General features: G+C 36.4%; 1 protein-coding gene across 2 annotated transcripts in view; it reads left to right on the top strand.

Moving 5' to 3' along the window:
- Positions 1–22,822, top strand: part of LOC106870831 (N-terminal EF-hand calcium-binding protein 1) — a 116,602-nt gene that overhangs the window by 67,682 nt on the left and 26,098 nt on the right. For both annotated transcript variants that reach the window (XM_014917055.2, XM_052970315.1), the window contains exons 3-6: positions 2,285–2,393; positions 11,770–11,893; positions 18,446–18,582; positions 22,573–22,715. In XM_014917055.2, the coding sequence (XP_014772541.1) occupies positions 2,285–2,393; positions 11,770–11,893; positions 18,446–18,582; positions 22,573–22,715 (513 nt within the window). The remainder of the gene's footprint in view (positions 1–2,284; positions 2,394–11,769; positions 11,894–18,445; positions 18,583–22,572; positions 22,716–22,822) is intronic.

Raw genomic sequence — 22,822 nt, 5'->3', positions numbered from 1 at the left:
GAGAGAGAGAGAGAGAGAGAGAGAGAGAGGAGTGTGAAAAAGTGGGTGCAAAGTAACAAGAAAAGCAGAGAGATTGATGGAGTAGGAAGGAGACTGAAAATAGTGGGGAAAATGAGAGAAATTATAAAACAGAAAATAAAAGATGCTGAAAAGAATGGGAAAAAAATAGAGGAGAAAAAAAGAATGGATGTGCAGAGAGTGAGTGAGTGAGAGAGAGAGAGAGAGAGAAGGATTATTAAAGAAATAAAAGTAATGGAATGGTTACAGTGATTGTCACAGTGGACATTGACTTGCACAGATCATAGAAATGGTGTAGACATCTGGCTGAAGAAATAATTGAAGATGTAAAGCTGTAATAAAATTGTGTGGGCAGATTTGGTAATCAATGCAGTTGTCATTGTTATAGCAACTGTGAGTTGTATCAGTTTTGCTAGTTGAAATAACTGGATAGCTGTAATGGTGAGGTTATCATTGTCTTAACCCAGGTCAGCCTTGACAATGCAACTCTGTGATTAAAGGGGCCTCCACTGTAACTATTTTCCCCTTTTTTTCATGAGGCAGTTCACAAAAGTCATTGGCACCTGTGCCCACACCCTGAGGAAAGCTGCCTCCAGTTCCACACAAGTTGTTGGCCCTGGGACCACCTGGTCCAGCTGTCTCTGAATTTCATCCCTCAGGTTCAGTTTCGGGCTGAGAGCCGGCCATGGTTCTGACGTGCTGATGCAAGGAGTCCATGGTGATCCTGGCTGTGTGGGAAGGAGCATTGTCCTGCTGGAACACGTGGTTATGGTGATGCGCAAAGAAGGGCATGGTGTGAGGTCTTAGGATCTGGTCAATGTAGCGCTGTGCTGTGATGCCATTCCCTCTGCCTGCACCAACATTTTGGAACACATGGGGCCCAATTCTCTGATTCAGGCCTATAGCGCCCCAAACTATGATGCTTTGACCACCCCATGCGTCTCTCTCCATGACACATGCATCTCTGTAGCATTCACCCCTCCTACACCAAACCCTCACTCTGCCATCCAAGGTGGAAATGCAGTACCAGCTCTCATCAGAGAAGACTATCGACCTCCATTGTTGATGCCGCCAATGTCGATGCTGTGTAGCCCACTGTAGTCGTGCCTAACTGTGGTGGGCAGTGAGGACAGGCCCTCGAGCAGGACGATGGCAAAGCAGGTTGTTGGCTGCCAGTTGATGTACTGTGTCGTTGCTGATGGGTTGCTGTCCAGTGCCAATGGTCTCATGAGCTGACATGCTGGCCAGTCTGAAGCAATCATGGAGGTGTTAGAGGTGCATGAAGCAGTCCTGTCTGGATGTGGTCATCTGGGGGTTCCTTCTGAGGGCATGATCTGCAGTGCTGTTGTTGTTGTTGTATCACTGTTCCAGGTGATGGTGCTGACATGGGCATTGTGAACTTTCACAACAACCAGGGCATGCTGTCCTGCTTGCAATCAGCCAATAGCTTGTTCTCTCTGTGCTGCTGACAATCAGGTCATACCTGGTGCGTCCAAATTATGAATGCCAGAAATGCTGTTCAAGTTGATTTTTATACCCATAATCTCCACGAGATGCACATGCATTTCGGTTTTCATAACAATTGTTTGTGACTGCCTCCCATGGCATTCAACACACCTGTGTTTTGGCGTCTTGTTTCAGGGAAAGTTGAAAGGTTACTTGCAATTTGGGTCTGAGACATAAACCAGCATGTCTTGGAATATTTACACTTACATCCCCGAAATAAATTTTCAGAATTTACCATATAAAAATGACATTTGAAAAAATCACATTTCTTTTGCAGTTCAGTGTAGTTTAACCCTTTGGCATTTAGATTACTCTGTCAAATGTAATGCTTATTTATTCATTGTTTTGAATTAATCAGGCATTGTCTTGTAGCTTTGAGATTTCAATGACTTGATTATTTTTTTTTAGAATGGCATTATAGGGTAGGTGTGAAAAACCAGATCTGGCTTATTTGAACATAAAGCAGGTAGAATATTTGGGCTGGATATGGCTGGTTTAGGTACTAAAGAATATTGTTCCAAAGTAGATGGTTGAATTTAATGGTCTTGGTATCAGGTGTGAAGAGATTTGATGTAAGTAGATTTGAGGGTATTATCTATCAGATATTGATTTTAAAATAGTGGCGTGTCTAGAGATGTTCTGTCTAACCAAACGAAATCAATATTTATTGGTCATTATTATCACTATTGATCCATTCATTATTTTTTATATTTTCCCTTTGAAACCTGTTGATTTTTATTTCTCTCTTTTTCTCTGCTAGACGATGGTGCAATATCTTGGACAGAATTCCTTGGATTTTTTGCTGATGGTGTTATGGGGAAAGAAGAACTCAAAGCTTTGTTTGATGAAATTGATACACATAATACCAAGTGAGTAATAATAACCTTAACAGCAAGGTTAAGGACTGTCTTTTAAATTTTTATGAACCTACATTATATAAATAGCATTATTATTAACTAAGGCCACTTTTCACTAACAAACTGAAGGTATAATTTTTTTAACTCTATTAAATATAGGATTAATAATTGAACCTGAGGGATGAAATTCAGAGACGGCTGGACCAGGTGGTCCCAAAGCCGACAACTTGTGTGGAACTGGAGGCAGCTTTCCTCAGGGTGTGGGCACAGGTGCCAATGGCTTTTGTGAACCACCTCATAATATTAATTTTACTCTATTAAATATAGGATTAATAATAATATATTGTTTAATATATAACTATATATGTTTAATATGTGATTAATATATGATTTGTTTAAAAGTTTGAAAGCCACCTCTATTGATTTGTGCATCCATTCTAAAACTGTTTATTGTAGTTACTAGTCTCTTCATTGTTGTGGTAGCCACCATCATACATTAAGTTTTGACTATTTAATTGCTTTGGTTCCATAACTGTTTGTTCACTGTCCTGGTAACTTTTTGGTGACATATTTGATGTTCTTTTTTGAACAGTACAGTAAAGACATGGGCAAAGAGATAGCTGACACTCTGAGGATAAAGGATTGGGCATATTGTTTAGAGTAGAATCTACAGTGAGGAGTATAAGTGATGAGATGAAGAAGAAAGATATATAAATTGGGTGGGCCTGGCTGGAGCTCCAAGGAGCAGAGATGACTGTAATTGTAGAAAAAATGCTGAGTGAAGGGACAGTGCATCTGTAGACCAGAAGTTGGAGTGTGTTGGAGAATATGATCTATGATGTTTTATGGGTAACTGCAGCATCGTTCCAGATACAGGAACAGTATTCCTTTGTGAGTCTCACTTGAACTTCATAGAGAACTATCAGATGTCGAGAGCTCAATTATTTTCTTCACCAGAAGACAAAGGCCAATATTGAAATGCAGTTCTTACATGAATATGTTCTTTATAATCTACTGCTAACAAAATTTTACAGCTACACTATTCCATGTCTGTAAGATCTACAAAATATGATAAGGAGCAGTTTCTCTAGTATCTATAAGGTATATCAAAAGACAGTATTTGTCGTACAGTAATGCATTACAAATTTGCTGCAAGATATTGGATAGTTTGTGTCCCTCAGAATATATTAGAGCAAAAAGGTCTACTGTATAGATATAAGATATTACATATAACAGTATATTGGTTGTGTAACAGTATATTTATAACTATGTATAAGATATTCATATGACAATGTACAATGTGTTATGTCTATAAGTTGTTACAACACCCAGTATGCACAGTAATGTATTCTTGTCCCATCACAAAAGTATGTGACTGTTTATGTTATACAACAAAGTAGTTATGATTAGTTCTATATCATTGCACATAGCAGTGTGTAGTGGTGTATGAGGTATTACATGAGATAATCTGTAATTTTCATTGATATATCTCTGATTAAATGTGAGGTGTTTCATTGGATAGTGTTGTGTTATATAATAATATGTTCCTCACTGGCTGTAGGGTGGGGCATGTGTTAGTGTTGTGTTGTATAACCATGTATTCCTTACTGTAATATGTGGCATATGATAGCATTGTGTTATATAAACAGGTATTCTTGACTGGTGGTAAGGTATGGTGTGGAGTAATATTGAGGGATATAATCAGATATTCTTTAATGGTCGCAATGTATGACATGATAGTGTTATATAATGATATATTCTTCATTGGCTGTACTGTATGGTGTGTGACAACCTGTATGGTGCGAATATAGTTTCCTGACTTCTGAAGACAGGTGTTATTTCCTTCACTTCCATTCCCAAAGCCATTCTGTTGTTGTCTGCCAATCTAAAAAGTCTATTTCTGGCTTTCATTATTGATTTTGTCTCTTATAAATCTATCCTAGCCATCCACTATTCTTGGTCCTATCTGCACGGCACTAACGACGTTTTTATAATGGTTAGGTTAACCACACAGATACGCATGTGCATGCATCCACCGCACTCATGCACACACACGCGCACACACACACACACACACACACACACACACACACACACACACACACACACACACACACACACACACACACACACACACATCCTTTGCCATGCCATAGAAAAGCAGACCTCACTAGGGCTATTGTTTGCGCACCATCTTGTATATGTATATGTATATTTATATTGTAGCTTTATGTTGTTGAATATAATGAGACTAGGGTGAAATAAATTGAAGGTTTTGTTTTTGCATTTGTAAGAGTTTTGTGCTTCACTCTTCTCCTCTTGTGTTTCACTTCCTTTAAATTATTATGGCTTCATTGCCGTCAGTGGTAGTTTTCCTTTCTAATTCCAATATTTGTTTTAGTCAGAGGAGAAAAGTTTAGGCCCATGATTTCTAGTTGTTCCTCTAAGGCTTATGTGAGGAAGGGTGGAAGTTATCCTCAGGCTGGAGACCTAGTTTTTATGCTTGTAACTAATTAGACCCTGTTAAATATACTTATTGAGCCTGTAGGGTTGCTAAACTGGGAAACTGATTAAGTTTATTGCTCATTGACAAAAATAGTCCCTCTGGTGGGCTTTGACACAGTTTTCATCTATCAAATTTTACTCACAAGTCTTTGGCTGATGCAAAGTTATAGTAAAAACTCTTGTTTGAATACTTTGTTATGGGATTGAAACTAAAACCCACCCAATTGTAACATTTACTTAATGATTAGCCCTGCTATTCTATCTTTGAATGAGTTTGAGCTACAAATTTAGTTTTGTTTAATTTTGCAAGTTAATGAATCAGAAAATGTTGAATTGGGTTATAAATCTTTTGCATGTATTAGTGACTGGCAGATTGTTTAAATGTTTCCTCTGAAGTATTTGAAAGATATCTGAATGTAGATATTAATTTGGTTTTTAACTTGTTTGAAATGTAACTGAATAATTATGGGTTCTTGAATGTGAAACTGCTGTAAATAGAATTTTGATACATATGAATGTGAAGAAAATGGTTCAAGTGGTTGACAACATCCTTCATGCCATTTGTAAATTTCTTCTTGTAAGCCAAAATTCTTGAAGTTGCCACATGTTCAAGAAATTTCCATATTTATATAATGGTTTAGGATTGTCATTAGCATCCCAAAAGTAGGCATATTCTAAATGAAGGGGTTCTATTTATAATAATTCTGGTTTCTAAGATGGGCTATTTTAATTTTTTTAGTGGAGAAAATGTTTTTGTTCTAAGTTAACATTTCATTACAAGTGGTTTTTCCCTTTTAATCTTTGAACGTTGATAAAATTAGAACCAGTAAGAAATCCACTACTCACAGAGAAGGTCACATTGTTAGTCAAAAGAAATTTTTACAACAGAGAAGTTTTCATGTGTGGCTTAATTGAAAAGAGGAATTTTAAAGGTTGTGATACTCTTTCCTATGAGTATGAGCAACATAATGCAATTTCCCCTATAATCCATAGCTGGTCTATGAATTCATCTAACTGAGAACTTAGCCATTGTGTTATGATGCTCATTGCTGCATTGGAAATGGTGATGATAACAGCACTGATAATGCTGTTGTAGACAGTTTTACTTTACCTACAGTGTAACTGCTGGTCTTAATCTTTTTCTGTTACTGTTAGAGACAGTGTTAAGGTTAGAAAATTATTTTAGGGCTGAAAGTATAATTAGTGAAGAAGAAATCAGTGGAATTGCTATTTGTTATTTTTGATTGAAATCATCTTACACTTAATATTTAGTATTAATATATTCAATGCTTTCAAAAAGGTTAACTTGAAATAGTTGTTAATAAAATGATTGATATTGCTTTCATTTGTTTAGCAAATATTGGTCAGCTCAAGGTATGTTTTGGTCTCATGCTGACCTCATCTGCAAAGCATAGTCTGTACCATACTTGCTGAAGTAGTGATGAGAGAATCATTAAGTAATAATTTGCTTACTTCACTGGATGAATGATTTCATTACATATGAGTTGAGACTTTCACATTAATTTAGGATTGAAGATGTTTCATGATAAAAATCATTTTGATAATGTTGTGTTCATTAGAAAGTTAATTAAGAATAGAACTATTTTTATTTGGGAATTACAGAGATGTACTTGCATAGCAAGCGACCTGATCTGAGATTGTGTGCTGAAACAAAAACAATTGCAGTGTGGAAGGTGTTTATAAGCCATTTAAAAACACACAAAAAAACTGTTAGATTGTCAAAATATTTTCGTCACTTTGAAACTGTGACCTGTTCACTGACAAAATTTTGTGCTGCATCTTGGAATTTTGTCAGTGAACAGGTCGTGGTTTCAAAGCGATGGAAATATTTTGACAAATTAAATTTAAATGTTGAAGTGAATCTAACAGTTTTTGTGTGTTTTTAAATGGGTTATAAACACCTTCCATGCTGCAATTGTATTTTTATTTGATTTTCCTAATTCAAAATACTTCAATTAATGATTAGACACGAATATTTTCAAATATGTAGAATCAGTCTCATTTGCTAATTTATCACTAATATCATGAAATATATAAAAATGAAAAATAAGAATGCTCCCCACCTGAAAGTACAAACAAGATTAACGATGAAGTTAGTTACAGTCAATAAATGGAAATTGCATGTTGTGATAGAAATTTAATTAGAGGTGAATGTTCTTGTTAGGCAATATAGTAAGTTTTCATTAATTAGAGAAAATTAAGCTTAAAATCTTTAACCGAAACAAATAATTACAATCAGAGAGATTAATTTAAAGCTCTTTAGAACCAAAACAGTTATGGGACCAATGGTATGTGATAGCTCTTAATTAGTGACTTACATTTCTTTTTATTTGTTTTTTTAGTAAGGACCGTGTACAAAATATGTCCATCTAAACAGGGAGATTAAAATAATTATGGCTCACAATAACAATAGTATGAACATGATAAGCAACACCATCTGAAATGAAAAAACAAACAAAAAAAAATCACATGCAGTTATGTGGTGCTCTGGTGTATTTTAAATTTAGAATGAAATATCTTTGATCTTAAGTGTAAACAGCAACAATACAATTAACAAAAACAATAAAGACCACTGCCACATGAATAATACCTTTACCAAAACCAAAACCACCAACACCACTACCCTCAAACCACTAGCTTTTAAATGACCAATAAGCAACAGCAATAATAGTATCACCTTGATTGCAATGTAGTGGGAGTGTGTCTGTATGTGAGCAGAGTGTGAAGTTTATATGGATCAAGTTAGAAGCAGAAGGGGAAAAGTACCCATCATACAGTTCTTCTTTCCACCTCACTCCTTCACCTTTTCAGCTTCTCATATCCATTCTTACACACATAAGAATTTGACAGCACTTACTATTACAATTCAAGTTGTTTGGAAAGAAGTCATTAAGTAGTCATAGTGCAAATAGGAAATTAAAAGGATTATATTGCATATTAAACTTGATGTTTTAAAAAGCTTGATGTGAAAGAAAACAATCAACTACCTTGCCAAAATATTAAAGTTTGCAATGTCTACAATGAGAATAATACATGACAATAGAAAGAAAATTAAGTGCTCAAGAAGTTACTCCTTCAACTGCTTAGACCTTATTTTTTCATAGATCTAATGTGTACATGGATCAAAAAATATATGGCCAGCCTGTTTCCCTGATTTTACAAGTTTTCCACAAGCTGAAAGTCTACATCAAATTCAGAAAGATATTGTGACACTTGCAAATGATGTAGGATGTCGTAGAGAATGATGTGGTTGACATGCTGCTATAGAGAAAGTTTATTTATCAAGGAGTTGATGTTATTTGAATAAAAGAAATCAGGAAATACAGATGCGAGAATATGGAAATTGTAACAACTACATTTAAGTTGACAGCAAAGAATATTGCTAAAGTGTTGGAAGGTCTGAAAGTTTTTATTGATGACATACAGACACACACCCACTGTGTTGGCATAGAAAATATGTAGCTACAGACATTGCAATGAAGGTGATACTATTATTGCTGTTGCTTATTGGTTATTTAAAAGCTGATGGTTTGAGGGTAGTGGTGGTTTTGGTTTTGGTATTGGTGAAGGTATTGTTCATGTGGCAGTGGTCTTTATTATTTTTACAGTGAGTTCAGTTCCTGCACTGAACTTTCATCATTATTGTTTAACGTCCTCCTTCCATGATGGCATGGGTTGGACAATTTGACAGGAGCTAGCCAGGTAGGAGCCTGCACCATAATTCTGTGTCTGTTTTGGTATGATTTTTATGGCTGGATGCTCTTCGTAACACCTACCACTCTGCAGGGTGAGCTGAGTGCTTTTTATGTAGCACTTGCACAGGTGAGGTCAGTTTTGGCATGATTTTCACAGCTGGATGCCCTTCCAAATACCAACCGCTTTACAGTGTGGCCTGGGTACTTTTTAAGTGGCACCTGCACTGGCAAAGTCACCAAGTAACTTTGCAAGACTAGGAATTTTTGAGAGGGGAGTGGGTATTGGAAAATGTGATCATGTGTCAAATGTTAGAGTGTGACAGAGAGGGAGAAACAGATGTCTTGCTGTAGAGGAGGTACATGGTTACCCAGCCAAAGAGAGGGAGAGAGAGAGGGAGAAAGCGAGTGAGAGTTAACAAGAATAAGGTCAGAAACGGGTGTGGTGCTGAAGAGGAGGGACATGGTTACCTAGAGAGAGAGGGGGGGGGGTTAACAAGAAAGAGGTGTGCTGCTGCAAAGGAGATACATGGTTACCTAGCCAGAGGTAGGAGCAAAAGGAGGGAGAGAGAGTGACCAAGAATGAGGGCAGAAATAGGTTTGTTTCTGTAGAAGAGATACATGAAGAGGGAAGATCAAGGGAAAGAGAAAGTAGGAGACAGTAAGAGCAGGAGATGGATGATGGTAAGTGCCAGGGTATACTCACAAGGGATGGGGATCAGGGCATAGATGGGCTGGTAGATTCAGGAAGAGAGAGATGAATGGTGGCAGGGTATTGCCAAGATATATAGAGGGGGAGGGAACAGGGGAAGAGATAATGCACCATAAACAATACAGTTCTATATTTGAGAGATGAGGAATTATGTAATTATTTACATTACTTACATTTGATGGATATTTGTCCTCATCTTGTTTGTTGTTAACATATTTTGAGTGATGTACTCTTCATTAGGTGTTCTAAGGTATTTTTCCAATGTTGTTGTTATTTCCATACATGATCAGCTGATTTATCAATATCCTTGTGTCACAGCTTTGCAATGGTTCAGGACATCTGTATACCGCAAGTATGGATCCAGGACATCCATATACTACAAGCCAACCTTCACTGGATGATACTTCAACTTCAATTCCCACCATCCATACAATGTAAAGATAGGGATTTCTCAGTGCCTAAAGCATCGAGCAAAGAATATAAGTAGTGATCCTGATACATACCACAAAGAAATAATCAAGCTAAGTAACAATCTGTTAAGCAACAACTACCCCCAAAACCATACTATCTACTCCAATTATGAAGAAAAGAGAGGATGAAACCAATAAACTGTCCACAGTCTGTCTACCCTATGTGAAAGCCTCTCCGAAAAGATACAAAAGATATGCGGCCCATACGACATCATGACAGTATTCAAGAGTAATACAATACTTCGCAAATATCTCCTTCGAGTTAACCCACCAATAGAAGAGAATATGACCAAAGACTGTGTGTACTCCATCCTATGCAGCTGTGGTAGGTTATACATAGGTGAAACATGTCGCCCCCTCAGAATAAGGGTAGAGGAACTTTGCAAAGCTGTGACACAAGGAGATATTGATAAATCAGGTATAGCTGATCATGTATGGATAAATGGAGACCGCCTCCCCCTGTAGGATGAAGTTAAAATAATAGATAGAGAATACCACTGGAAAATATGAAAACTAAAGAGGCAGCACATATGCTAGGTCATAATAATCTCCGAAGCAGACCTAGTGCAGATATGAGTAGCATATGGGAACCAGTATTAAGGAAGGACAGGAAAATATTAGATTTGCAAGCCCTAAAATTCACCTTATAATTGCCCATGGACATATGGCATTGTGGTTAAGAGCACAGGCTACTAACCCCAAGATTCCAAGTTCGATTCCAAGCAGTGACCTTGATAATAATAATAAGAACAACAACATCTGAAAAATACTTGAGGAATGAGAACCCAGGTTCAAAATTCCCCCAGAACACCTGATGAAGGCTGGAGAGTACATCAGCCAAAACATTCTGTTAACAACAAACAAGATGAGGACAAATATTCATCAAATGTAAATAATGTAAATAATAAACACCCAGCAATTTTGGATAAGTTCTTTGTCAATTTGTAGATGTTAATGGTGATGAACTGTAAGATAGAGGTGTCCCTTATTCTCTCAGTAATGTACGTTCCATCATAACACCTCAGACAGTAGTTGGTAGCTTTTGTGGATGTGTTTCACTTCAAATGATTTTATGTTTACATATTATACTGTCTATATTTAGAAATTGGTATTTTAATGCATAAAAGTGGTCATTTTGCTTCTTTTAGTTTTGTTGTTTTCTTTGAAGATATCCATTGGAATGCATTATTTTATAACATGGTAATCAACGAGGAAATAAATTTTACTTAATGATAAGTTTTTCAGGGACACATTTTGCCCTTAACATGTATTCATTATTGCAATGTATGTGTGTGTGTGTGTGCGTGTGTGTGTGTGTGAAAGAGGGAGAGAGAGAGAGAGAAAGATAAAATATCTTCACGATTGGGTCATTAATTGAAGTGATTCTGTTTCACAAACCACTTTTTTTTTTGTGGTGGGAGTAATAATTCAAATGTTATTGTTTAACCCTAGGTCAAACCTAATTGAGAAAACATATAATCAAAGGTATTTTAGCCATGACCATCTCTTTAAGAGATGATGTTGTTTAATGGACTATTTCTTAAGTTGGTGGTTGTGTTTTGAGGAAGTTCTGGCAGCTATTTTTTGCAGATTGGCTCGCCACATAGATCTTTTGTTAGCTACCATTATAACTATGTAAGCAGTATTTGAGTCCTGTGTTGTAGTGTTTAATAATATTGTTTTAGCTATGAAAAGAACTGCTTTAAATATTAGTAAAATTTAGATTTGGATATTTGATTTAGTCTATAGATATACAATGTTTATCTTATTCTATAAATATACAATAATTCTTTAATAAATTTTTTAGGGATAAACTTTTCAATCTTTTACAATATAACTTTCATTTCATTTTATGTAATCTTTGTAATATTACTTTTACTTTAAATGTTAATATTCAAACAATACTTTAATCTTGAAATGGAATGGATTTTGTATCTAATTCACTTTCATCATCATTTTATGAGAATTTTATAATATGTATTTTTCAGTAACATTGATACGGAAGAGCTCTGTGCTTACTTCTCTTTACATCTTGGAGCGTTTAAAGATATTTATGCTGTACTTGATGACCTCAACTCCAATATGACCAGTGTCTTATTTTCTACCTCTCAAGTAAGTCAACGATTTTGTAATTTATCTGTCTTCCACACAGAGGAATAAATTTGTTGTCTCAGCTTCAGGAGATTAGTTCAAATTTATTTAAGGAATTTGTAAGTGATAGTAAACTGGATATCTGTGAGTCATTAGTGACTTAAAAGTCCTTTCACCAGCTTAACTTACTTCCATAGTCTACTTTTTAGCATCCTACCATTGTATGAAATTGTCATATTTATGTAAACCTGGTTATAGGAATGGTTAGAAAATGTGATTGATGTAATGATCAAGCTTCAGGGCAAGAGTAACCACAGTTACTTTTGATGAGGAGCATTGCCATATATTAGTGAGCGGCTATAGGAAAGATGTGAGATCATAATTTCCAACTGAGGTAGTGGCTGAAGTGGCAGAAACTAGTTTTGTTGAAAAATCACGAGTGGATTATTGTTTGGGCCTATCTCTTCCTCAAGAACACTTGTCACAAGAACATGAAAAAATTATGTAATTTAAAAATAAAAATTATTTTATAAATTAGAAACAATTTATTTTTGAACAGTAATATTAAAAAAAAAAAGAGGAAACAGAAGATTCAGTAAAAGAAAAAGAAGATTCTAGAAAGCAAAATTTAATTTTGCATGGTTTTATGATTGAAATATTGAATTTTATATCAGGTGAGTCATTTTGATGTTTGAGTTGATTTTCTTGCACTGGTTTAATTTGCTGTTACTATCTGCACTTATTTAAAATAATATGTTATTTAGGCTTTTGTTTTAATGATAATAATTTCTAATTTAGGTGCAGGCATGACTGTGAGGTTAAAAAGTTCACTTTGCAATCATGTGATTTTGAGTTCAGTGCAACACCTTGAGCAAGTGTCTTGTTCCATAACAGTCTGACCAATGTCTTGTGGATGGAAACTGTGTGGAAGCCTGTTGTATGTGTCTTTGTGCCTGTGTTTGTCCCATCCCACCAGTTGACAACTAGTGGTGTTTTGTTTACATCTAGTAATTTAGCAGTTTGGTATAAAAGATCAATACAATAAATATCAGACTTAAAAAATGAGTACTGGGTTCGTTCTGTTTCACTAAAACTCTTCAAGGTGGTACTCTAGCATGGTTACAATCCAATGGCTGAAGCAAGTAAAACAATAAAAGATAAAAAAAAGAATTATTTGAAACTCTCCTCCAAATAAGCTACTTTTTGTGTTTCTTGATTGAGAATATCTTGGGGATGAATATAACACACCACATGGCTTTGTCTTTGAATTTAAGGAAAAGGATATTACTTTGTTTACTTTTATTGAAATGAAGAAACACATTTTTCTTTTCTTTTTCCTTTTCAATTTGTCAGAAGAGCAGGGCAAACACTTATGCCCTTTATTGGTCTTATCCAGGGGTTCTCAACCATTTTTTAAATCTATGAACCCTTTTGATTACTATTTTATTCTGATGGATTCCCATAGCTATTCAGTGTTTAAAAACTAGTTTTATAGAAACAGATTTTAAAATTCCTATTTTGATTTTCACATATTAACTTGTACAGGTTGAACATTAGAGAAACAAATCTAGCCATTTCTTGCAATACATACATCTAAAACAAAATTTTTTCAGGGGCCCTTAAAATGCTACTGTGGATCCCCAATATACCATTTTGTTGTGTGGACCCCCAAAAACCTTATTATGGACATCCAGGGCCATATGGACTTTGGTTGAGAACCACTGGTTAACCAAACAAAATGTAATGATTGATGCTGTTGATGTTCAGTTTGAACTTCCAGAGATCAACATCTGTAGATCAGAACAAGAATTCCAGATGTTTTCTACCTGGATTAGGAAGGATTGGGTAAAATCTTTGATCCTTTAACTGTGAAATTAAATTTGATGGTATCTGGGATGATGATGTTTAATGGACTCTTTAAGATGGTGGTATTTTCTGCAAGTCGTGTTACCTCAGTAAACTTAACATATCTTCACAAAAAATAGTTTCAAACATGACATTCCTCAACAAAAGATAGATTGGTTTAGAAAAGTACTTTCTGCAGTGAAGAGTAATGAAATTTTGAGTGATATATCTTAATTTTTACAGTAAAAGTGTTGATAAAAGTATTATGAAGCTGATATTATTTTGATGAGGTCAAATAAGACAAAAATATCTGCTGTTGTCTCGTGCTTGCTTAAAAAATGAAAATAACATATTAGTCATTCATAGATTTTTTTCTTCTCTACATAATTATTTCTTGTTAGTTTTTAAAATTATTTGTGTATTAAATATGTAGAAGAATACCTAGCATTGCCTGGGAAATTAAGCACCTAGTTAGTGGCTAATTAGTTGAATGCAGATCATATTAAATCTGCACAAAATTATTGTTTCAAACATTGATTATAGTGGGTTGGCAAGAAAGTAATTTCGTTTTTCACAAATAGTGTTATGATCTTTTTGAATAACTTTTGTCAATGTTATGATTTTTTCCTTTTGACATTTGAAAGCCATTACGTTTAGTTTACTTTAGAAGCAAATTGTGCGTAATTTTGTTTACAGCTGTTAATTCAATGTCAATTTTAACATGGAGTGCAAAAACGAATGTTTTCGCCATATTTTGTTTTTTTATTTCCTTAAAGGCAAAAAAGGTGTTGAGGCTCACAAAGAGATATGTGAAGTTTATGGTGTTGATTGCTTAACAGAATGCACATGTCAGAAATGGTTTAAAAGATTCCATTCTGGAGATTTTTCACTCAAAGATGATCAACATTTTGGTCGCCCTACTGAAGATGATGATTACTGAATCAAAGCCATAATTGAATCTGTTTGCAAAATTCTTTGAATGGTAAAACTTTCAATAATGATGGTGACCTGAAATTGCACTTGTTTCAGTTTTTGACTGATAAGGACCAGAAGTTCTATGAGCACAGAATCATGAAGTTGCCAGAAAGATGGCAAAAGGTCATTGAACAAAATGGAAAATATATAATTGATTAAAGTTCATTTATTGTATGGACAAAAATGACATTAAAAAACCGAAATTACTTTCTTGCCAACCCAATATTATTCATTACAAAGATACTTCTTTCTACTTTTTAAAATTTTACGTGTTTCAATTATAATAGAAAAAGCATATATATATATATATATATATATATATGGTTGCTTTGTTTTCTATGTATTGCTTCCTGAAGAGGATTCTGGCCATCTCTCTGTTTGCAACTGAGGATAAGTAAAACTAGCTTCAAGCTGAGTTGGTCTCATGATCCTGTTGTCTGCTAGAGGGTGGTGGGGGTTTACTTTCTTGCTTGCAATATATACTGGGTGAGGCTGCACCTATAGCCAGCTAGTGGAAGATCTGCCTGGTATTAAACAGTAGTAATATTGAACAGCCATATTGATGTGGCGATTCTTCTCTTGCTTTTCTTTCTGGCTAGGTAACCTAGTATCTCCTTTACATCAGCACACCTGTTTCTGTCCTCTTTCTTGTACCTCTCTCTCCCCTCTCTTTCTTCCTCTCCTTCTCTTTCTCTCTCTCTCACCGGCTAACCATGTACTTCTATAGCAAGACACCTGTTTCTGCCTCTATTTCTTTGTCACTCTCTAACCTTTTACCATCTGATATAAGATCTCTTCCTCCAATGCTCCCCACCAATCTCAAAATTTCATGTCTTGCAAATTACTTGGTGACCCTGCTAGTGCTGGTGCCACATAAAAAACATTCAGTCCACACTGTGAAGTGGTTGGTATTTGGAAGGGCATCCAGCTGTAAAAATCACGTCAAAACTGACCTCGCCTGTGTTGGTGCCATGTCTCTGAGTCTACATTGCAGAGCAGTTGGTGTAAGGAAGGGCATTCAGTTGTAAAAACCTTGCCAAAACAGACACAACAGCTTGGAGTAGTCTTTTACCTGGCTGGTTCCTGTCCTACCCATGCATGCATGGAAGTTGAATGTTAAATGATGATGATGATGTTCATATATATATATATATATATATATCTCAATATCCAGATGTAGAAACCAAGCCAGAACAGACTGGAGCCTGGTACAGTTCTCTGGCTTACCAGTTTCAATCAAACCATCCAACCCATTGCTAGCATGGATAACAGATGCTAAATGATGATGATGTTAATGATATATATGTGTGTGTGTGTGTGTGTGTGTGTGTGTGTGTGTGTGTGTGTGTGTGTGTGTGTGTGTGTGTTTGTCTCTAGCTGCTTGAAAACCAGTGTTGTTTGTTTATATCTCAATAACTTGACAGTTCAGCAAAAGATCCTATTAGAATAAGTACCAGACTTTAAAATAACAAGTACTGGGGTTGATTTGTTTCACTAAAGCCCTTCAAAGCAGTGCCTCTGTGTGGCTGTGGCCCTGCAGGCCAAGATGTAGTTGTGTCCTTAAAATGCTGCCTTGTAATCATGTGGCTTTAGGTTCATTACACTCAACAATGTTATCAAAAACATTTAATTAACATATTAAATTAGAATTGTTGAATATATGACACTCTGGTACTTTTTTCATGTTCTGTTTTTGAAACATTATATAGGAAAAGCATCCTGCCCGAGAAAATTTGCCTTAGTAAAAAGCAGTCTGTCCCACACATACATGGAGATGTTGAAACAATGATGATGTGACTCTCTCTCTCTCTCTCTCTCTCTCTCTCTCTCACACACACACACCGTTTTAATGTTTAGTTTTCCATGCATTGGGTTAGATAGAATTTGTTGAGGCAAACTTTTTATGGTGGGCTGCCCTTCTTGTTGCCAGCCCTCAACTGTTTCCAAATATGGTAATTTTTCGTTTTGGCCAGAAGGATAGAAAGGAATGACTCTGTTTCTTAGTGAGCTGAGTAATAGTAATATTTCTCTTCAAATGGCTCTCATCATTTTACATTTTTGCTTATAGTACTGAAACCCAGTTTAGCTTTGTCAAGTCGTATGTATATTAAAATAGTTATAGATCTATCTTAACATAGTGTAAACTCTTTATGTTGTGGCTGCATTTATGCTTCAATTAATTTTCCTTATCATCAAGATACTGGAGTATCTTGAGATTTTGTGTGGTATTGACCTGTTCAAATTTCAAAATTTAATTCATGATATGATGAAATTTTAGTGGAGCTTTTAATGTAAATATGAGCACTTTAGTAAGCTTGGTCTCAAGTGGACTAGCTTTAAAATAATTAGTAGACAACTGTATACAATAGGCTCATTATCATTATGTAAAAACAGGCTGGGCTAAGTTCAGAGAGGAGCTACCTTTGTTTGTAACTAAGGGCCTCTCCCTCAGAGTGAAAGACAGATTGTTTGATGCCTGTGTATGTACAGCTGTTACATGGCAGTGAAACATGGGCTTTGACTAAAGAGGACTTGCAAAGGCTTGAAAGAAATGAAGCTAGCAAGCTTTGCTGGATGGCTAATGTCAGTGTGCATGCATGACAGAGTGTAAATGATTTAAGAGGAAAACTGGGTATAAGACACATCAGATGTTGTGTGCAAGAGAGAAGACTGCACTGGTTTGGTCATGTGATGTGTATAGATGAAGACAGCTGTGTAAAGAAGTGCCGAGCTCTAATTGTGGAGGGTACCTGAGGAAGGGGTAGACCCAGGAAGACATGGGACAGAGTGGTGAGAAAGGTTGGGCCTCACTGAGGAAATGACAAGGGACCAGGAGATGTGGTGATTTGCTGTTCTTGATAAGACATGTCAAGCTACACGTCAAGCTAAGTAAAATCATCATCTTCCATACATACAAGCTTGTCTTTTCAGATACTGATGCTGCATAAGAAACAACCGTGATGGTGCTGTGTAAACGTGCCCATGCTAGTGCTGGGTAAGCATACCTGTGCCAGTGACATGTAAAAAGCACCCAACACACTCTATTAAGTGGCTGGCATTAGGAAGGGCATCCAGCTGTAGAAACCATGCCACAACAGGCAAATGGAGTCTGTACAGCTCCCAGCTGACCAACTCGATGTCAAACCGTCCAGCTCAAAGCCAGCATGGAAAGCAGACATTAAATGATGACGATGTCATCTAGATGTGCTTCTTGCATTGGTTTAGAACTTCAGTCATTTTTTAGAATGCTGAATTAGATAAGGGAGATAACTCTCGTTGGATTAATTATTTACCTTACTGTCTTAGAATATATCTCAGTACTGAATCACATTGAATATGGTCCTGCGGTACATATTTCTTTGTCTTTATCGATAGGGTTGTCAGGGAAATAACTGAAACACAACACAAAATCAAGGATGGGATAGGATATTACAACTTTTTAAACTGAGAGGTTGGCACCCGATCACTTAAAATCGAGGAAATGCATCTCTATGTATGTGCCTGTCTGTCTGTCTCACACACACAAACACATTACGTAATAAAAAATAAACCTTGTTACAGAAATCGTCGATGTGTGCATGGAAGCATGAAGTTAAAGAAATGATTTTTTTCATTTGATTAAGTTAGCAGGGAGAGGAAATATATAAATTGTTGACAAAAAAAGTAGTTTTGCTGATCATTCATGTTTATGACTTCATGAACCGTAATGAAGATAAAGGTCTCTTACAAAAACTCTATTCATTATGATTTCAGACATACAAAGACTCATCTCGAAAGGAACAGTTTGTGACCAGATTTTTACTGCATGAGATTCTGAATCAGTTTACTGCTGTTCAACGAGCGATGGAGAATGCTTCTGATGCTTTAGATGAACAAGCTAGAGAACAAAAGTAAGTTATTAAATTAACTTCTAGTCTGTGTTTTACTTTCAGGTATGGGAGCAAAACTTCCAATTTTGCTTTTCAGTTTTTGCTTGGAGTTTAGAAAGTAAACTCTTCTAAATTTCACATAAGTAAACATTAGACCATGGGTTTAAGTTCTATTACAATCTTGTGTTTCTTTAGGAAGAGTACTACTTGATTTGATACATTAAAACATATAGAAATGCAATGGCAGAGTGAATATACTATTGAACTACAGATGGCACCTGTACTGGTGACATGTAAAAAAACACCCAGTACACTCTGTTAAATGGTTGGCATTATGAAGGGCATTCAGCCACAGAAATCAAGTCAAAATAGATGACTGGAGCCTGGTGCAGCTCTCCAGCTTATCAGTCCCATTCAGACTATCTAACCCATACCAGCATGGAAAACGGACATTAAATTATAATGCTGATGATGATGATTCATACATCTTGAGTGCAAATGCACTGTAAGCATTTTATTTTTCATTTGTACAGTATATTTTATTCTATGTATCGCAGACTGAATCTGGTGGATTGTGTGGAAGAATCATTAATGGTTCAATGGAAGAGAAGGTGACTGCAGCAATGCACTGTGGAGTGCAGAGACTAAGATGAGGCAAGTAAGACATCTAGGTCAGCTGTTGCATCTGTCTCCATCCTCTGTCATCTTGACCTGGTCTTCCCACATGATTGAAGATAGTCATGGATGAGAGAGTGAGATTGACAGAGCACATCTCATCTTTACTTTTAACAAAGTCACTGTGTAAGTCATCTGTCATCCCTATATGGCTAGATGGTCCTTGTTGTTCTGATGGATAAACATGCATCTCAGTTCAGATGCTTGTTAATCCATAGCTACTGGGAATAGATACCAGATAATCTGGAAATGTAACCTGTGATAGACTGGCAACCTAGCATAGGAGAAGTAAATCTCTCAGCTTCTTAATGCCATGAAACTGGAGTTAAAGACACTGATTCTTAAAAGTTCTCTAGGATTAGAGATAAGGACATACACATGAACACACACACATGCATGCACACACACCCATGCTCTCTCTCGCACACATGCACATACACCCATGTGCACATTTCATTGAAGATCTTTTTTTTAAGGTATTCCCTAAAACATTTTGAGTAAAGTGAACTTTCCCCAATCTTCAAAGTGAAAAAAAACATGTCTACTGCACTTAAAATTGTTTCATATAATCTAAAAAAATATATTTTGCAAGACAATTTTTATTGGATCAATTAATATAAAGAAATAAAAAAATTCAAACATACTGATGTTAAAGTATTAAGACTGGTCTCACTTGTGGTGGTGCCACATAAAAGTGCCTGTGTGGTGCCATGTAAAAGCGCCCAACACATTTTGTAAAGTGGTTGGTGTTAGGGAGGGCATGTAGCCATAGAAACCATGCTAAATCAGACTGGAGTCTGATGCATCTCCCCTGCTTTCCAGCTCTAGTCAAACTGTCCAACCCATGTCAGCATGAACAATGGATGTTAAATGATGATGATGACTGATGTAAGAACAGCACACAAACAAAATAAAAGGAGTTAAAAACTTGAAGAATTTCATTCAAAACATTTTTCCATTTCAGGTTTGAGAAAAATAATGCAACTTCATTTTTGATATAACCTCAAAATTAAAACTTTTGAGAGCAACTTGGATGCTGTCTTCAGAGCTTAATGGATGTCTGTATGACCCCCCAACTTGATAGGGCTTTTTTGTTTGTCTTGAAAGTTACTTGATGACTTCACTTGTGCTGGTGCCGCAAAAAGGCACCCAGTCCACTTTGTAAAGTGGTTGGCATTAGGAAGAGCATCCAGCTTTAGAAACCATACTAAAGCAGATATTGGAGCCCTATGCAGTCCTCTGGCTCATTGGATTTTGTCAAACCATCCAACACATTCCAGCATGGATGATGGTAAATGATGACGATGAAGTAAAGGGTTGAAATTATTAGTGAAAAAAAAAAGAAAACTATTTCTGTCTGGTTTCATAATCTGTTTGGGCATGGTTTCTATGGCTGAATACACTTCCTAATGCCAACCATTTTACAGAGTGTACTGGGTGCTTTTTACATAGTACCATCTCCAGTGCTTTTGATGTGACACCAGCACTTGTACTTCTTACATGGTACTATCACCAGTGCTTTTTACTTGGCACCAGAACCAACAGGATCACGAAGTACCTTGTGAGACAAGTAGCCCTTGACTGGGAGAGTGGAGAGTAGTATTGAGGGTATGTGGCTTTGGGTCAGTTGAAAGATTTAAGGTGAAGAGAGGATAGACATAGGTGTCTTGCTATAGAGTAGATACATGGATACCCAGTTGAAAAGCAAAGAGAAGTGAGTTGCAGAGTAAGATATAGGGAGTAAGGATGAGAAATATGATGGCAAGGATGTGTTGGGCCATGTCCTCAAGGGACATTGAGGATGGTGAAGATAGGTGTGGTGATATAGAAGCTTGGACTGGGTGAGTGGGCGGGATGAGGTGACTGTAGCAAATAATGGAGAAAAATATAGGATAAACCCTGGCCAAATGACCCGTAGGCTCCAGTTAGATTTTAACATACACGCACGCATGTGGTGTTCAGGCAAAATGTGACAGTTTGCATAAAAGAAAACACTATCTCATCTAAAAATAAAAGTATTTAAAAAAATCAAAAAATATCAACTTGATATATATGGTTAGGAGATAATAGTTTACTCCCCTCATCTTCTACCATGGCTCCAGCACCTGGCACACATGTTCCACACTTTGTCCCTGGGATGATCTTTGAACACCTTGTTCTTGGCCACCAGCTCAGCCTTGGTGTTGTAGGCAGAGTGGGTGGTATTTTTCTCAACTGCACCCCAAACATAAATAATCCATGGGATTACAATTGTGGGAGTTAGGAAGCCAGAAATTGGGGCTGGTAAAGTCGTAGATATTCTCTGACAACCATTTCTGACTCTTTCTGGAGGTATGGCAAGGAGCCAAATTCTGTTGCCTCACATGTGACCTTCCAGCAGTAACCATCTTCATCCAGGGTTTGATCACAGTCTCCAGCAGTTTCACATATCTATCTGAAATGAACCTAGTGCCCTGTTCAAAGATGTGGGGTGTCATGACATCACCCTCACTGGAAACACCCAGAGACCATCACAGTTTTGGGGAACTTAATTTTCACGATGTCCATGTCATGTCTTAGAGCCTTCACAGTGTTCACAGGGTATTGAGCAGCAGTCATGATGCTGGCATTTTGACACCCGGTGCAAATCATTATGACATGGGTAACTCTTTTCCTATATTCAGTTGACACCCAGTCTTCCTTGCCAGGTAGCTTTTTTCGACAACAGCTTTAATCTTTATGCTCACCAATACCATTGACTGTTCACCAATACATCAAGCTGTTCTTGAAAAAGGAGTTATAAAAAACCTCATTACATTTAGCCTGAATACACAAATGTATATGAGTTTCATTCGTAAGGCATTGATCAGCTTGAGGCTATGCCAGAAAACACTTGTCCAAAGTGTCATGCAGTGGAAGGGAACTTGCAAACTTGATTATAAAGTCAACTCCTTATCTGTGACTTATGACTATCCTCAATTAACTAAATGAAAATTCAATAAAAAATTATTCCACTCAGTGTTTTCTAGCTCTAACAGTTTCCATAGTGATTGAAAAGAAGTTGCCTTAGCTGACCAAATTCAGAGGGGAATCTATAAAATTTCAGAACTCTACATGTACAAAGAAAAATTATTGGAATAAGATACTTGAAATAGTTGACAATTCTGAAGCACTTATTTATTATATGGTATAATGATGGCAGACTGAACTGTATCATAATTGTGTACTAGGCTGTGGAATACAGAGAGATTGTAAATGGTAAATTACTGATAGGGTATGTAGTATATTGAGGTATAAGTCATATACTATTTAGACTTATATATATATATATATGAAGATTGTGTATTCTATTTTCAGTGAAGATATTGTTCCAGTCATGATGGATACTCCTTCAAAGGTAGTAAACACAGCTATTGTCCCCGGTCGTGTAGCCAGAAGAGCAAGGCGCCAGATGTCAATGCCAAATCCCTCATCTAGCAGCAATGTAACTGAGACAGAATGTAAGCCACAACTTCCTGCTTTAATAAGATTGTCATAACAAAACACATATCTTCTAGAATCTTTTATTAGTTAATGTTGTATACTTAATGGAACTAATGACTACAGA

Source organism: Octopus bimaculoides, chromosome 1 (genome assembly GCF_001194135.2).
Source record: "Octopus bimaculoides isolate UCB-OBI-ISO-001 chromosome 1, ASM119413v2, whole genome shotgun sequence".
Classification (NCBI taxonomy): Eukaryota; Metazoa; Mollusca; class Cephalopoda; order Octopoda; family Octopodidae; genus Octopus; species Octopus bimaculoides.
This window is presented reverse-complemented; position numbering and strand designations above follow the sequence as displayed.